At 39.7% G+C, this 19,233-nt stretch overlaps 1 protein-coding gene across 1 annotated transcript in view; it reads right to left on the bottom strand.

Moving 5' to 3' along the window:
• Nucleotides 1-5,425: 5,425 nt before the first annotated feature.
• The window catches only part of LOC136882073 (uncharacterized), a 29,823-nt gene continuing 16,015 nt past the window's right edge, over nucleotides 5,426-19,233 (bottom strand). Inside the window, exons 2-3 of the mRNA XM_067154577.2 lie at nucleotides 13,265-13,376; nucleotides 5,426-9,724 (exon numbers count right to left, since the gene is read on the bottom strand). Coding sequence (XP_067010678.2) covers nucleotides 9,313-9,724; nucleotides 13,265-13,374 — 522 coding nt within the window. The 5' untranslated portion in view covers nucleotides 13,375-13,376 and the 3' untranslated portion in view covers nucleotides 5,426-9,312. The remainder of the gene's footprint in view (nucleotides 9,725-13,264; nucleotides 13,377-19,233) is intronic.

Genomic DNA, 19,233 nt, shown 5'->3' with positions numbered 1-19,233 from the left:
GGAGAGCCCTGACACTAAGATATTCCCTTTCCAGTCGCATATACACGACATTGTATTGCCCACCACTCTTTTGCCTGCTGTCTCTTAGCCGATGAAATGCACATTGCTATACTGTACTACAGTCTTATGGTTCATTGTGGAACTTGGTAAAATCCAGATACTATTTGACAGTCAAATCTATTTAGATGGCAGTGTAGCAGTCAGCTCTATCCAGTCCACTCGTGCATGCAATTGCTAGAGCGATAGTAAACATAGTTGCCATGTGCTATCTTAGTTATACAACGTTGAACAGTATAATATGTATGTCGGGTAATTGTACAAAACCCCAGTATTTTCGCACCTCTACTCCTTTCTTGGAACCCTAATGAATACCTGTAATAGCATTTGACGGCGCCTGTAAATGAACTGGCGTTGGTCTTCCTCTGTACCATAACCCCAACAGGTAGCTGATGGTTGGAGCAACTGTAAATCAACAGATTTCAAGAAATCTGTTTACAGCGGTTTCAGGCTACAAACCACCGCAAGGTGTGAAACCAGACTAAATTAAGAGGTTATAAATTTTTACCAATGCAGTAGAAGTCATAGTGAGAATTCATAATGGTGAAAAATGTACTCTATAACGGATTGTCGTTATCAGATTTTTTGTAAGTCAGGAAAAATCCCATGCACAATAAAATCTGTATGAAATGGCTACAAGTTTGTTTGAAACATGCATTTTCGCGGATGATATCCACACTACGGCTACCTAGTCTATTTTTCAAAATCTCAAATATTATATTTATAGGTCCACTTGTTCAATACAATATAATCCACTATTTCAAGTGGTTAAAATTTATACATAATACACAAGTCAATGGTACATGTTTCACCCTTTTTTTATGGGCATCATCAACCTATGGAAACTTTTAAATGATAGTTTTTTTGTACGGTGCGTGTTAAGTACGTCGGGCTGTTCCAGCAACGCTTCCAACAAATGTTTCAACGGGGTTAATAACACCCACTTAATGACCGTCTTTTGGATCCAATTGATTATCGCACCAACATAATTACTGACATCCGCTAGCTTTGACATAACATTTTATCATTAGCAACGCCTCCACAAGTTCAATTTTCTTTTCTACGACTTTCAGATATATCACCCGTACACATTTTAACATATTTGTTACGTTCACACTTGTTTCAAATAACCGACAGTGATTTTACTATCTTCGACTCATGCTATGGGAATGGAACAAACATCCCCCTTTGATTGTGCTTACACTCAAGGCAGACAGTCTTAATGATATACAAGAAGAGAATCCATTTTGGTTTTAAACTCTCAAATATTCATGATTAACCACGTTTTAATCTTCAGAAACTGTTAATTCACTGTTTTTTAACATACTTTGGTGCAATATCGTTATTTTAGATGTTATAGTATAATATTTTATGAAATCATTGTCCAACATTTTACTCTAGTTTATAAGATTAGAAAGATTCCATATCCATTAATTTTTAAGATTGATATAGGCTGATGATGCCCATAAAAAAAGGGTGAAACATGTACCATTGACTTATGTATTATGTATAAATTTTAACCACATGAAATAGTGGATTGTATTGTATTGAACAGGTGGACCTAAAAATATTATAATAATATTTGAGATATACGTCAACTTCAATACAGAACCAAAATGAGAATAGTTGCTTTATTTTTCAAAATCCGATGCTATGTGAAAATGTTTGATTTCATTCTGAAAAACAATTAGTACCACTCCAGAGGCCTCTGTAGCAAACGTGGCAGTTTCCTTTTTCAGTCACCTAACCTAACTGTACATGTATAATGAAAACTTATTTCAAGCGCTCGTAGAAAAATAACCTCCTAGCTACAAATTTACATGGGAATAGCCTTTCCGAAATTTGATTGGCCGCAGGAAAATATAAACTATCTAAATCAGTGATGTACTCTGCCATATCTTGAGGTGTGTGAAAAAACCTGTTTTCCAGTCTGACCAGGTCAGGGATGAAATGAAGTCCCATCTTGCGAGAATAGGAAGTGTGCCGGCTGCTGAAGCCTTTAGAATTCTCGTGGGGCAATGATTGACAGTTGAAATTAAATGGAGTGTTGCTAGAATGAATGACGGGGTAAACCAGAGTACCTGGAGAGAACCTGTCCCGCCTCCACTTTGTCTGGCACAAATCTCACATGGAGTGACTGGGATTTGAACCACGGAACCCAGCGGTGAGAGGCCGACGCGTTGCCGTCTGAGCTGCGGAGGCTACAACTTGAGGTGATCCCATTAATTTCAGTACATAACATTAAAAATTAAGCAATCGTTTACTTTAGCCTTTATCTCTAATAAGTTAACTGCTATCGGCCATTTTATTTACGCATTATTACAAAAACGTGTTGTCCTTTTTAATTTTAAATTTTCTTTTAGAGAAACGTAGTAGACAGTCATTACTAATTGACTCGGACATCTTTTTCGAATGTCTGAGAGATAGGTGGCAAATGTTTCGGTTTTTCTTTTTTCCCTGCTATTTGATTTATGTTGCACCGACAGATTGGTCTTATGGCGACAATGGGATAGTGAAGGCCTAGGAGTGGGAAAGAAGTGGCCATAGCCTTAAGGTACAGCCTGGTGTGAAACTGGGAAACCACAGAAAACGATCTTCAGGCCTGGATGCAAGCTCACAGCTGCGCAACTCTAAATCGCATGGCCAACTTGCCTGGTGAATTTTTTTCTTTAAACGGCTTCACCTAACATAACCGTATTATGTGTATAGTGAAAACAAATTCAAAGTGCCAGTAGAAAAATAACATTCTCGCTGTAAATTTACATAATAGCTTTATCGAAATTTAACCAGACGCGAGAAAATATAATTTACCGTCTAAAATCAGTCGTGCACTCTGTCATAACTTGGTGTATCGCATTCTTGCTTAATTTCAGTGTGGAATGTTCAAATTAAGCGATTGTTTATTTAGCCTCTATTTCTAACAAGTTAACTGCCATCTTCCAAATTATTTTCGAATTTATTACAAAGACATATTCATCTCTTTCATTTGTAATTTTCTTCACGGAACAGCAGTTGACGGGTATTAATCGACCCCGACATTGCCTTTGAATGTAGACGAGAGAGCTCGCAAGAGCAGAGCGAGAGAACAATACCTTAGGTCGAGTTTTGTGGCAAACACTTAAGTTTTCTTATTCGAACAGCATCGCCTAACCTAACTGTGTATGTACCATGAAACCATATATCAAGCGCCAGTAGAGAAATAACCTTCTCGTTATATATTTGTCATAATAGCCTTTCCGAAATTTAACCAGACGCGAGAAAATATAAAACTAACCTCTGAAATCGGTGAGGCACGCTGCCATATTTTGAGATGTATCCCATTTCTTAATTGCAGTATTTAGCACTAAAATTGTTTACTTCAGCTTTTATTTTTAAGAGTAAACAACTATTGGCCACATTATTTATGCATTTATTACGAAAACATGTTCTTTCATTTCCATTTTCCTTTACGGAACAGCAGTCAAGGGGTATTACTAATCGACTCTGACTACTCCTTCGAATGTCGACGAGAGAGGTCGCTAGTGGACATAGTGAGGAAACGATACCGAAGATGATTGATCGCATGCAATATAATTGCTGGTTGCATAAATATCAGTAACAGAAAAAATTGTGCACGCTTAATCGCTTCTATAATAGATGCATCAGTGATGGGGCTCTTGCTGTAACCGAAGGGTAGTACATGGTTCATTATAGGAGTTTTGAAGGGACAGGCAAAAACTGCCATTATAACGGGGTTCTCGTTACACGCCATACTCATTATAGCAGACTTACTGTAATTTATTCAGTGAAATTACTAACGAAACCAATCGGTATGTAATTGATAGTAATAATAATTCTTAAATTGTACGTACTGCTTTTATTTGCTCCAGTATAGCTTGCTGTAAACGTTCATAGGTCTAAATCATTCAAGAGCATGTGCTATCTCCAAGATCATTAAAGATGACTGCTGGTCTTATAAGAGAGATTCATATTTAGTAGGAGGGGCAACACAGAACTTCAATTTGAAGGTAAGGGTTAATTACCGGTAGAACTTTTATTCACTGATATGTTTTAAGTAAGCCACCAATACAATGGTCTGTTCTTGGATATTATACATGTTTCAGATAACTCATTTTTGGTCGCCAGTGTTTTGCCTGTGTGCTAACTTGGGCTCGTCAGTTAGTAAATTGCACACCTGCCAAGACGCATGGCTAGTGCATAAGCTACTTGGAGCCACCGGCAGTGCCATTGCACTATGACAGACTGTGCCTCTTCAGGTTCCCTATGGGAATAAACAACTATATCACACTTTAGTGTCAAGATGGCTAGTCAAATGCTAATTATGCCATAACACCATAATGTACATGTGAAGGTAAAGTCCACCACACTATTAAGGGGACCTGGACATGAACATGGGCCAGAAAAATATTTTTAAATTTTTGTTCTAAATGAAAGACCTTCCTGAATAAGAATGTGGTTTCTATAGTTGATGCTTAGTTCTTTAATGGGCATTTAGTCACCCATGCAACTGGAATACTCCTATTAAAAGCCATCAATATTGAAATAAATTGAATACTCTAGAATGTGGTGAAAACAAAAGCCTGTTTCTTAAAGTTAGCTCTAGAACTGTCGAAATGCACCCCATTAAGATCAGAATATGCACTAGCAAGAGACTTTCCTGATGGAGGCCCTACGAATGAGAATCTCGCTCCCTTTCATGACTAACTGGGCAAAAGTTGTACAAGAAAGACACAAGGAGAGGAAAACATGGCAGGAGTTTTACACCACAAATGCAATGCTAGATCAGTCATGGACAGGACCCAAACAAGGCCATTGCCATTTGACAATGGGATTAGCGGTGCATGGTTACCACCTCAAAATATGTAAAAGTAAAATATTCCGTAAACCTCAACAGAACTGCATATGTGATCTCTGCAATCTGCCGTGTGACTATCCTATTACCAACTGTTAACAAAAGAGCAAACTCAATCTGCTCCGATTGGAAGCCTCCGTAGCTCGGGCCACTATAAATCAGACTTGGGCGAAAATGAAATGCCTCCTGGATTGACCTCTGACTTTTCTTCTGACTTGCACAGGCATTTGCGCTATTTACTGTGAATGACAGACCTATTCACTTTGCGATGTCTCTGTCAACAAGAAATCATAGTGTGTTATCAGTCTTGGCGTGTCACGCTACTTGAGAAGTCTTGTGGGATGTCTCACAAGCAAGACATTCAGAAGTTCTCAAGCTTCTCGAGACATGCATTCTCATTTTCTATCCCTTTTACAATGGGATACCAGTGGCAAGGGAGTGGTGGGGGGTTTTAGGTGATGATAAACACTTTGCAATATCCTGTTGTTTATAAAAGTACAATTTATTTGACATCAGAACATTTTACCCTAATTATGAGCATAAATAATGGATATGAAGACAGATGAATGAATTATACGGAAGATATACCATACTTTTGAAGATATCACATTATTAAATAAACTTTGAGAGAATGAGGTACTTAATATGGCATGAGACATACTGATCAATATTTTAACAATATTACAATTTGAACTTTCTTTTACGTACTGAGAAAAGTATTTTCATTGTTTGTACTAAAAGTTACTAAAATGTAGATACTATGAATTACACCTGAGTAATTAAAAACATGAATAATACTCTTGAAAATTAAACTTCCTTAACTTATTTCAATTCTCTAAATTTACTAGATTGATATGATGGATGATAATATAATGAACATGATGATGATGATAACGATATTTTATAAATCTGACATGAAAGCTGTATAAGGAAATGTCAATTTTCATAAAACTACAAATGTCGAGGTCTCATCCTGAAGGCTATGTTCCTAATGTTCTATTCTAAACATTACATTTAGAGAAACAATATTGTACAGAGTCTCCAAATTTGTGTGACTATGTGCTACACCATGTATGGACAATCCACCACTAGTGCGAAACGAACTAGACGATGGAGGCACAAATGGATGACAAGTGCAGTGGGGGTTGCTGATTCTTGGATAAATATGGATTGTGATTTAGGCTTTATGTAGCTTAGAGTAAATTGTAATTGAATCCCTTTTACACCTGCAATTATGACACTAAAATCTGGGTTTATTTCAGTTAAAGAAATTCCCAGCTGTGCCAAGAGATGCACATCAAACAGGATTTTGACTTGTCAAGACCAATGAAATCAGTTTGCCAGTGGAAATTGCACAGGTCTAGTACACAGGTGTGAAAGCTTGCCCGCCGTAAGTGCTGTGTGCATGCTAGAAATACGTGTGCACGAGCGCTCAAGTCTCGTCCCCTCACTTGGCTTGTACTTCCCCACGCTCCTGACTCGGCTGTGCATGAGGGTTCAAGTCTCGTCCCCTCACTGCACTTGTACTTCCCCATGCTCCTGACTCGGCTGTGCACAAGCGCTCAAGTCTCATCCCCTCACTCGGCTTGTAATTCCCCATGCTCCTGACTCGGCTGTGCACAAGCGCTCAAGTCTCATCCCCTCACTCGGCTTGTAATTCCCCATGCTCCTGACTCGGCTGTGCACAAGCGCTCAAGTCTCATCCCCTCACTCGGCTTGTAATTCCCCATGCTCCTGACTCGGCTGTGCACAAGCGCTCAAGTCTCATCCCCTCACTCGGCTTGTAATTCCCCATGCTCCTGACTCGGCTGTGCACGAGAGCTCAAGTCTCGTCCCCTCACTCGGCTTGTACTTCCCCATGCTCCTGACTCGGCTGTGCACGAGAGCTCAAGTCTCGTCCCCTCACTCGGCTTGTACTTCCCCATGCTCCTGACTCGGCTGTGCACGAGAGCTCAAGTCTCGTCCCCTCACTCGGCTTGTACTTCCCCATGCTCCTGACTCGGCTGTGCACGAGCGCTCAAGTCTCGTCCCCTCACTCGGCTTGTACTTCCCCACGCTCTTGACTTGGCTGTGCATGTCTACTGGTAATAGGCTCCAGTTACCTGTTTTGGTCTACAAGTAACATACAGCTCCATAGGCTGTGGCATAAGGACTGACACAGTAATTGTTTGTGTACTTTTCTATCAAAACGGTGACTTGAAGAGAAAACTACTTTTATCATACCCTCTTTCCTTTTCATATTTTTACAAAAATGACGTTTTTCACAGAAACGATACCGTAGCCAGTATTATTCTGTTTCATTGTTGTTCATAGGAGAGTTGAGCATGTTAAGCCCCTAAACTATAAATGCCTTTTATTTTATACTTCATTGCTTATGGCAACATTTAAAGTGTTAATTTATTTTCCTGGTACATGGTGCTTACAAAGCATGTTGTCACATTTTATAAAAATGCGAACAGATTTAATTATGTATGTCCTTATATGAAAGAATACACACATGTATTGTGCTGAGTACCATAGTTATGAAAGTGTAATATACACCTGTCCAGGCTTGCGCTGTCTGGTAACGTCCTGGGCTAACGCTTGTAACAGCTGTTTGTCATGCATGCAGAGCTGTCCGTCAGCTGGTCGAGTGTGTGGTGTAAGCTGTGGGTGGGATATCTTGTGTGATTAATGGATAAGTTTCTGAATAAAGAAAAGAGAGAGAGATAATTAATATTTTCAGTAATGGCAATAAAATGGAAAAAGTTTAAGAAACAGAAGTTACTTGTTTTAATAAAAGATTAATTGTTGGTGTACTTAAACTATGATTAGAATTGTAGGGAACTGATCAAAAAATGTTTCTGGACAAGGATCTGTTGAACTTGGCATGTTCAAATGAGAACTGTTTGTGAAATGTACGTTTATAGAAAGTAATTACTTCTTAGTTTGTAAAAAAATCTTTACACTTGTATATATTTTATTATTAGTTAATATAGCCTTGTCCGGCTAAATGGTTAGCATGCTGGCTTTTGGTCACGGGTCCTGGGTTCGATTCCCGGCAGGGTCGGGAATTTTAACCATCCTTGGTTAATTTCGCTGGCATGGGGGCTGTGTGTATGTGTCGTCCTCATCATTATTCATCCTCATTATGACGTGCAGGTCGCCTACGGGCGTCCAATCAAAAGACCTGCACCTGGCGAGCCAAACATGTCCTCGGACACTTCCGCACTAGAAGCCATATGCCATTTCATTTCAATATAGCCTTGATTCATTAAGTGACTGCAGTGTTGGATTTTTGTACTATAAGGTAAAGAATTCTAAGTATTCCTTATTTGCAATCTGAAAATCTGACAAATAATCCTGAATTCTCAACAAAGCAGTGTAATACTGTGGCATACTGTGTAATCAAAATTTTGATGGCTGTAATTTTACCAGCAACAGTTCACATAGTGTAGGCCATAGGATCCTCTGTATAATACTGAGGAGAGAATTAAAATGCACAATGAAATTCAGCTAGATGGGAGCTCATATACAATAATAAAGGTGAAGAAAGAATGGTATATTTTGTAACCACAAAGTCTGGAATCAGAGAAGTACTACTGAAGTCTTAACATTGTCATGTTACACTGAACCTGCATTATATTGTCTTGGAGTAAAAAATTGTTAGGTGGATTTTGTCTGGCTTGCCAAATGTTAAAATAATATCCCTGAAGAAGTGTATTACATGCAACTCACAAGGGGAGTCTTCAGTGCAGCGGACATGCACATGTGTAGCGTCCTCCACTGTTCTCAATGGACAAGCAAAACAAGTACAGCCAGCACTTGACCAAGCACATGAAACGTATTTCTTATAGTAAAAACACATACTGTGCCAAGTGCCAGCCAACTTTTCACTTTCACCACAACTGAAATTTGAGACTATATACTTCATATGGTTTTGAAGTAAAATTTTGTACTTTTCCTTTTCAGAGAAGTCCCATGGCCCTTTGGCTTGCTCTACTATTTACTTGACACCCTGTAGACTCCCCATGTCAGTTGCAAAACTTCATGGAGAGATTACTGTTTAGTCTCAAAGCATTGAAAGAATTAATTTTCACTCTGTGTACCTGATCTATAAAAAATGATTACACTTCTTCTTTCTTGACCAACTTCAGTATAGCTGAATTTCTTCTGTTTTGTTTAATAGATATACATTAGTGAAAGGATGCCTCTGACTGTTGGCATAACTTGATTTATGATTGTTCATTCTACTAAATCTTCTAGATGGTAAATTGAATAGTCCTTTTACAGCTCATACCTTGTCATTTGCATTGTGGGTATGGCAGTTAAACCACTCACCGATCACCCCCTTGATGAAATTTCAAGTTCGATATTGATAGGTTCTAGTTCATAAAACAAATCACTTTATTCATAACTTAGCTTCACGAGTACTTCTTTGACGCTATAGCATCCAGTATTCTCTGGTATGTTGCTGCTGACAGACCGAGGAATGTGTCCTCTTGAGGTGCTGGGGTTGTGTAACTGTCCCCTGATCTCTTGAAAAAGAAATCATCATAGTCGGAGTAGTCTGTCGTGGCGTACGTGAACTTGGCGTAGTACACAGCAGCGAAGGCAGAGTAGATGAGGAGAGCGGCAGTCAACAGCTCAAACACAGCCCAGAACTTGTACGATCCTTCGTTGATTAGAAACTCGTAGTAGCTGTGAACAGCATCGGATTTACCCTGCTCCATTGGAGGTGGTGGAGGTGTGAGAGGTGGAACGTCGTGGTGATCATAGAGGTAGTCGTGGTCACCTCGTTGTTGGGCTGCATGGTGATAAGTACCACGGATTTCCCTGAAAAAGTTTGCAAGAACGTCATGAGTTGCATTGTTTACTTTTTAAGCACATACAGTTTGAGAGTATAAGCCAATGATTAGGGTGAGAAACTGCAAAGAAATAATAAAAGAATGGAAGCAAAACGCGTAATTACTGGTTAAATTTTACATTTGTCAGGCATGTAGTAACCTGAGTGTAACTGTGCTAGCCCGGTGCTCTTTTCAAAACCATACTAAACCATAAAGTTTACAATTCTTTATATGGTGAGAAAAGAGGACATTTTCATAACACTAGGAAGAAGAAATATAAGTTCAGTGAGGTTGTGAGAACAATGGACTTGGTGGTGGGTTGTAAGAGAAGTAGACAATGATTAGACTTTTTATAACTCATAAAATGAAATGACACGACACCAACCACATATACGTAGTTGCAAACGAACAGAAAAAATAGAAATGCTTAGTTCCTTCACAGAGGAACGAAAACTAAAACCTACAACCTTTTTTCCAGTCAGTGACCGGGTCAGAGATGGGACCAATCTTGCGGCGAGGATAGGAATTGTGCCAGCTGCCGAAGCCTGTCACTCCTCTGGAGCAATGATTAATGCCTGACACATGAAGTGAAATGATATTGGAGAGTAGTGATGTAAGGAAGGCACTGCTATAAAAATACAGTAAATCTGTTAAATGTTTACAAGAATAAAAAGGTTTGTGACATGAATATTGACCCTGAAGGGCAACTCCTTATTTATACTGTTAGTAAGGCCAAGAATATACATCAACCAAGTCTGTTTTTCCATGAGTACATCGAACAGTATGGCAGGCATTGGCGGCTGGCACTGTTACTGAACAAAGCACTATTGTGATTGCCTCGGCTGTGCACGTCACGGTCGTTGTCTGGTGCCTACGGTATGGGATGTACAGGCCGGTGCTTTTCGGATCAGTGCCGGTGTCAGTGCCAGTCTGCCAGGAGAGATCGCTTCTACAGTACCTACTGGTCATCCCGTCCTACCAAGTGCGGCCGGACCCTGCCATACTATGCTTCGTTCTCTTTTGTAATATTATCGATTGTCTTGAATTCCGTGTCAATGGCAGATAGACGAAAATCTGGCCCTTGGTTCCGTGGTTCAAATCCCGGTCAGTCCATGTGAAATTTGTGCTGGTCAAAGCAGAGGTTGGACAGGTTTTCTCCGGATACTCTGTTTTCATTGTCCTCTTTCATTCCAACAACACTCTCCAATATAATTTTGTTTCATTTCATCTGTCAGTCATTAAGCATTGCCCCAGAGGAGAGCGAAAGGCTTCGGCAGCTGGCACAATTCCTCGCCACCAGATGGGGGCTTCATTCTTTCCATTCCTGAGCCAGTCAAAATGACTGGAAACAGGCCGTGGATTTTCATTCACCTATTTTAGCATCTGTTGTGCATTTGAAAGTTTAATCCCTTTTGTGTAATGGATTTTGTCTGCTATTATTTGCATATTAAAATTAATCAATGAAAAAATGATAATGCACCATAATGTATTAATAAGAGAGAACAACTTTCAATTTAATGAGCCATTCTTCCACTGCAATGGCAGGAACCTTAGCGTCCAGTACAGCAGCTGTGCTTTTCACAGCACTTGACAGTTCATGGAAGCGTTCGAGCATGTAAAATGTCGAGTTCCACCTAGCTGAAGCATCGTGGATGAGTTTTACAATTGGGAGGTCGTTCTGCTATAAATAGTTTTTTTTTTTTTTGCTAGCGGCTATACGTCGCACCGACACAGATAGGTCTTATGGCGACGATGGGATAGGAAAGGCCTAGGAGTTGGAAGGAAGCGGCCGTGGCCTTAATTAAGGTACAGCCCCAGCATTTGCCTGGTGTGAAAATGGGAAACCACGGAAAACCATCTTCAGGGCAGCCGATAGTGGGATTCGAACCTACTATCTCCCAGATGCAAGCTCACAGCCGCGCGCCTCTACGCGCACGGCCAACTCGCCCGGTAAATAGTTTCTTAGGGCTGCCATTGCTATCATGCTTCTTGTGAAGTACTCCATGGTTTCCCTCACTTTTTTTCAGAACAACTTGTATCTCACTCTGCTTCAACGCAAATTGCACTATTAAGTTCAATGTATGAGCAAAACAGCCAAACTTAGTAAATTTACTTCCTTCAATTGCACAAACAATATTCGGAGCATTGTCGGACACAACAATTACAACCTTCTCGTCGATGTTCCATTCATTTGTGATGCGCTTAAGTTAAATACATAGATTTTTCCGCAGCATGTCTCTCTCAATACGAAAAACACTCTAAGAAGACACACTGCACGGTCATAGTGTCTGGCAAAATAAAATGGCCGTTGACAGCCATGAAACTTTCTGTATTAAGTGATGTCCAACAGTCAGTAGTTAGACAGACAGAGGGTGCAACATGAAGGTATTCTCGTACATTAAGCTGACAAGACTCATACAGAGAGTTTATCAGCGAATGATTTAAAACATATTTTGACGGAAGCCAAATGCTCGAGAGTTGCCAGGCTGTAGAAGATGAAGTGATTCAGGTATGTTTCCACTAGCTTACATTAAACTATTCTTATTAAGATAGGCTCATTTTTAAATGCCTTTTTTAATTGTTTCACTGCCTATGTCCTAAATTTCAAGAGCTTATCTGCCTCCTATTTTAGCCAAAATAAATGCCTGAACTCCTGGGTTCTACTTATCACATAACAACCTTATTACAAATTCAGTACATATATTTCTTAATAATTTGTGCCCAACTGTTCCTCAAATCTTACTTTCAGTGAACAAATGATGGTACTGTTATCCAATTGTGATTGAACTTCACTACAATAAAGAAATTTAAGGGAAGTGTCACGAGGAAAATTCTTTGTATTGTGACAAAGATATTCAGTATAGTGAATACCTAGCACTTTGTGATAGATGCCAAAAATTATCTTGCAAAAATCACTCACAAACAACTTCTAATACATAATAGGAATTTGTCACTACACTGGAATGTGCAAGACCGGGACACAGTTCCTTTTACCCCAAGCATTGCTTGGTATGATCTCTAAATCCTCAGGTCATTGGCAAAGAAATAGGTGGGTAAGGGTTATTCTGCACGAAGGCAGGTCCGAACCTCCGCAGAGGTGTGCCTGAGCCAAAGTTTACGTACGGTAGGGTGGCCAGTTCCTTTCTGCTCCTCCATTCCCTTACTCTCACCAACAGCGCGTGGCAACCCATCCACTTCTCGACCACGCCCAATGTTGCTTAACTTCGGAGATCTCACGGGATCCGGTGTTTCAACACGGCTACGGCCGTTGGCCGCAAACAAATAATTTTTAAATATAGAAACTCATTAATGGATAAGTGAAACGATATGATCCCGGTGGAACACCTGGGTTTGTTACAAATTGGACAGAGTACCTTTTCTCACAGTAAGTTACCCTTTTGAAATTACTCTTTATCCACATATAATATACAGTACAATGCAAGTAACATTAACAAAAATTTAAAGACTTATTCTCTGAGGAAGATATTTCTTACTGCAGAAAGCTTGTCTGTTCTCTGTTGGTACACACCTTGACAAATAAGTCGTGTTGCCCTGTTGCTGTGATATTGCAGCTGCTTTTGTTTTGTGAGCTACCACCAAAACTACTGCAACCGTCCACCAGCAGGAAATGGGTGTCATTTCTGAAACAAGTCTGACATATACATTTTACCAATTATATAGAATAATTTAGAGACATAATTACAGTACCAGAACAAGTGATATAGCACTGAGCTGATATTAACACAAATGAAATGGCGTATGGCTTTTAGTGCCGGGAGTGTCCGAGGACATGTTAGGCTCGCCAGGTGCAGGTCTTTTGATGTGACACCCATAGGCGACCTACGCGTCGTGATGAGGATGAAATGATGATGAAGACAACACCAGCCCCCGTGCCAGCGAAATAAACCAATGATGGTTAACATTCCCGACCCTGCCGGGAATCGAACCTGGGACCCCTGTGATCAAATGCCAGCACGCTAACAATTTAGCCATGGAGCTGGACAATACCAATGAAGGCGCAACATATAAAACACTGCAGCCAGGGCATAACGTCCGTCTTTCATAAGGATATTACTATTATCCTCATTGATAGTTGTATTATGCAACACCAATTATTAACAGTACATTTCAAGAATAAACCATCACAGAAAGATGATACTTGATCAGGCAAAAAAAAATTCAGAATTTGATTTTTTTTTTCATGGAGCGGTGAACTTCTTTTCCGAGGAAGTCAATTTCTTGTTTCAGACCCTCCAAACTGTATTTCTTCTTACTCCCATGGCTCTGGCAGTACGTTCTTCCTGAACTTTTTGAATGGGAAATTGTACAACTGATTAACTACCACCCCCGGAGGTCCGGGTTCGATTCCCGGCTCTGCCACGAAAATTTGAGAAGTGGTACGAGGGCTGGAATGGCAGCCTCGGGAAGTCAAATAAGTAGAGGTGGGTTCGATTCCCACCTCAGCCATCCTGGAAGTGGTTTTCCGTCGTTTGCCACTTCTCCTCCAGGCAAATGCCGGGATGGTATCAAATACAGTAGAGACAATACACGACACTGAGCGAGATATCGAGGGACAGCTATTGAAGCTCACTCTAGCGGATAGACCTGAACGGTACTGATTCTGTCATAAGAGCACGTGCATTTTTGTGTGAAGTTTTCGATGTTATTTATGCGTTCTCAGTGAATTGAGATAATTAAATAGTAGCGTGTATCATTCCTTGATATCTCCTCTCAACATGAGGGGAAAGGTATGTGCTGTGTTTGGCTACAGTAATTACGAAGTAGAGAAAAATGCGCGGTCGTTCTTCAGGTTCCCTCGTGACAAGAACATGTAAGTAATAATGTGTTTGCATATATATTCTTCCAGTGACAGAGATTTTTATAGTACTTCATAATCTTCTGACCTGCTCGACCCATGTTTTAACGGGCTTAAAATATAATATGCATATTTTATTGTATAGTGCAGCAGTTAACCTTCAATACCGATGTGTTGTTGTAGGTGTGATCTGTGGGTTTTGAAATGTCACAGAAGCGATTTGGATAAAGTGTACAAGAAAGAAGGGACGTTACGCTTATATACAAATTATAAGATCTGTTCAGATCGTTTCCAGGCCCGCGACTTTAAAAATCCTCGACTATACAGCCAAGGGTATGTTATATTTTTACTCTAATTGCACGTTAATATTCCTCAAAGCATCACTATCGACAACATTTTCAAACTTTTCTTTCTTTTATCCCTCTTCTCAGATTAAAGCCGGGATTTTATAGATTTTCTTTCTGTTAGTAGGCTTCATGTTAAGAGGAAAATTGTCCAGCTATTAAATGTTAATTCATTGCATCATATGTGTAAGGAATGTGCCGATATTTTTATTGACAAATGTCTTAATGTGATGATACAATGTTTTTAAATGAGGAAAAAGACAAATCCAACCGTAAGATTTCAGGCAGATATGATAAAGCTAAAAAAAGTAATGCATAAAGGAAAGATCAAGCCATTTCACAGCAGTCCATTTCACACCTTGTTTATATGTCTAATTTCAGTCTTTAAATAATAACCTTTTAAATAATTCTTCATTAATTTATCCAGAATTGCTATAGCAACTTCAAAGTTAATATCTCAATACCACTTTCTTTCTAGACGTAATTTATTTATCCATTTCCGTATATACATTTCCATTGATATTTGAATTTAGCGCGATTTGTTCAGGTCAAGTCACTAGGAGCGCCACCGTCGAATTGTCTCCCATGTTAGCAAGGCGAAATCCGTAAGTGTCGTGTATTGTCTCTACTGTATTTGATGGTACCTAGCTTAAGGCCACGGCCGCTTCTTTCCCTCTTCTTCGTCTATTCCTTTCAATCCTCGCACAAGGTCCCTGTTCAGAAAAGCAGGTGAGGCCGCCTGGGCAAATTACTGGTCATTCTCCCCAGTTGTATCCCCCGATCCAATGTCTCAAACTCCTTGAGGCGGTAGAGGTGACTCCGAGGGAAAAACCAGCCCTGGAGTGTAAATAGATAAAGAAATAAATAAATTGTACAACTAGCCACTGATTAACTAACAAATATAAACCAACAGCAAGAATCATATTTGTGAAATAAACATGTAAAGCAATAACAGCTTATGAAAGGTAAGTTTATTACAAAAAAGCGATTGAGAGGAAACTATGCCGATTGCATTGCTGGGTTCGTTGCCTGGGCAACAGGCTATTTTCGAGCAGCGTTAGTCAACTTTTTCTCGTTATTAGCGTTAAACGAGACTCCAAATCTTGGGGGCACCAATTTAGTTTCACGGAGTTGCAATAAAAATCGAATTGTATCGTGACAAGATGCCGTGTGCTAGTTATCTATACGTGCATTTCATTTGCTACGGTAATCTCTTTAACTTGCAGATTTAAAGTTAATTGATCTTCAATGAATCATTGAATTTTCACGGCCTCAGTTTGTATTTATATTGACTACGAAAACTATACGGTATCAGAGCTTCTAACCATGACTAAATGGTTAAGAATGTACAGTTTTAATAGTGAATGGGGGAAGCAATATTGTTCCTCAACTTGCAGCGAACATGCAGTATCTGATTTCGGACTAAGTAAGTACCGGTACCGTACTATATGTTTAAAAATATTCAGTCATTATTAGCCTATATGTTTCTATTTTATTATTGTAACCATCAAACGGCGCCTGCCACACCATTAGCCAAGATTGGGCAACTCTCCTATACCGTGCACTGTCACGTTAAATGTTTAACTAAAAAAATTAGAAGCTGGAGGATTTTACCCTCTTGTTTCTACTGACAATTTTGCTTCATACATTCATCCTAAATAGCTGTGAAGTCAAAATTATTAGTGACATTGGAAGGCTGCGGGAAGCGTGGCATATTATGCGATGAAATGAAGCCGGAAGCTGTTTGCTAGTTTACTAGTGCACTTAACACGCGCTCAGAGGTCACCAGCTGAAGCCGTTAACAGCCAGTGTGTTGCAATGTTCACGTATGTGTTAATTAACCTACATAAATCACTCATCAAGGTGACAGCTGACTGACATACCACGCCGCATCGCTCCATTCATCCTAAACGTGTACCTTCTTCGGTCTGAGCGCCGTACAATACGATTTGTTAAAAGAGTGCACATCATTATTGTCGCTTATGTATGGTGACTAGTATCTGCAATTATTGCGAAATATTGTTTATTATTTTATTGTGGCTACACGCATGCTCTGGATCGTTCGGTGGAGACCACGAAATAAAATATTCAATAGAATTGCTTAAAATGAACCAACACAGCTATTCCTTATCTTACGACACTAGGAGATAGTCTGCTTACTACCTTGTAAGTACAAAAGGGAAATGTTAAAAGAAGAAAATTATTTTTTGCTAATCAGTATTAGATTATCATCAAGTTAAATTCATAAATTGTGCTGGAACAAACATTGTTTTCCATTTACAACCATAGGTTAGTTTTTTCGCCCTCGTGTAAAATCTTTGTTACATACCACGATATTGCGTCGAGGCGTAATATAAAAATAAAAAATAAAGTATCTGTGACAACTTGTTCCCTTACAAGGTGAAAATGAGCGTACTCCCGTAAAAACTGGGCCACGATATGTGATCAGTCACCATACTCTAAATCATTAGCACCAGGTTGAAAGAAACGAGATGCACCCTGGTGTAACCTAGATATCTCTGTTTTCTGCAGCCTACGTAGTTTCTTAAGTTCTGATCTCATTGTCGTGTTCTTTTGAGTTAGTACAGTGACTAAGTCCACCTGAAACAATTTGTTGTTGATGGTTCGGTAGTAGGTTCCATAAGAGTTGCAGTCTGACATTTGAGCGGCGAAAACAGGCACTGCGTTGTTGTTACTAGTACCTCCTGAGATATACCATCCTTTAATACAGGCTGAGTGTGAGCCAGAGAGAAGGTGTCATCTTCTAATTGGTGGGGGGATGAAAACCTTTCCTAGGTCCTAGGCTGAGTGTTTGATAAAACACGTAGGTAGGCCTAATGGGATTCAATGAACTTTGACCCCTTGATAAGCTCGTGTTAACAGTTTCAGTACCGACCTCGATAGCTGCAACGCTTAAGTGCGGCCAGTATCCAGTATTCGGAAGATAGTGGGTTCGAACTCCACTGTCAGCAGCCCTCAATATGGTTTTCCTTGGTTTCCCATTTTCATACCAGGCAAATGCTGGCGCTGTACCTTAATTAAGGCCACAGCCAATTCCTTCCAACTCCCAGTCCTTTCCTATCCCATCATCGCCATAAGAGCTATCTCTGTCGGTGCGACGTAAAGCAAATAATTTCAGTATTTTTGACGACACCTCATTGCCGATAAATATGAGATCTTATATCACCGAATGCACAACATATTACAATACTGTAGTCTGGGCATATTTCAAATCCATCAGCCAGTCATACACTACACATACATCAGCATTTGTAAAGGCCGATTCACATATCTCCGCGATGTGACTGCTTTCAGACATGAATTTTTCACGTCTGTTCTCACATTTCAGTTCTGTTCAGAAAACTCGGTACGGTAGTCAACGGTAAGTGTTCCATGACAAAATGTCAATGACAGCTATAATCGTGGAAGAAGAGGAGGAAAGTAAGAAGCACTGGGTGAAATCGCACGTGATTAAAAGGAGAATTTTGAGGACTTGATAGATGATGGAGTGAAATGAGCAGAGATAGCAGAACATGGAACGTTTAGTTGCAAAGAAAGGTACTTCCTGGAGATTTGGAGTTGTACCGAAGGAAGGACTGGCAGGTCTATTTAAATTATATTAAAATAACGTAGGTAGGTATATCTCTGAAATTAATAATATTCATGTTCGTGATAAGTTTTTATTTACATGAATGTAGCCTACAAAAGTCCAATATTTTGTAAACAGTGGGGACGTAAAATTTACGAGAAAATTGGTAAATCAGTAATGTTTTTAAACAATGAAAAGTAACATTGAAATCATGAATGTTGTTTGGATAGTGAAGTAAACTTAGTTGTCGATGAATTCTGCTGAAGCTGCCATTTCCTCTCGTCTTTGGAATCTCCATAGGGCTGTCGGATTCGTCTTCAGTATCAATTCTAGTCATGTTTTATTTTATTTTGCAGTCACATCTTTAAATGCAGTATAGTCGATGGCGTCTTTTTAATTTGTGTGCTGTGTGAGTAAATAATTTAATTTGTTTTCTGAGTGTACGTAATGTAGGTTCTCTGTCAACTTTATCGTACTTTATTGTACAGCGTCCGGGTCTACCTACGTGCGCGAACCCCCACTGTGATAAAATAGTGAGGTTATAAATAACGATTTCAGGAGTATTTTAGCGGTACCGAGCAAGTGGATGCAGGGTTTGCGTCATGTAGCTATGAGCTGGCATTCGGGAGATGTGTATATTCAATCCTCAGCCCTAAGGCTGGTTGGATCCTCAACAGCTCCGCCATTAGCTGGCATAGATGGCCTAGGCATCACTGAAGAAGGGTACTACCCTATGAGCAGTATTTTCA

This window comes from Anabrus simplex, chromosome 10 (assembly GCF_040414725.1).
Source record: "Anabrus simplex isolate iqAnaSimp1 chromosome 10, ASM4041472v1, whole genome shotgun sequence".
Taxonomy (NCBI): Eukaryota; Metazoa; Arthropoda; class Insecta; order Orthoptera; family Tettigoniidae; genus Anabrus; species Anabrus simplex.
This window is presented reverse-complemented; position numbering and strand designations above follow the sequence as displayed.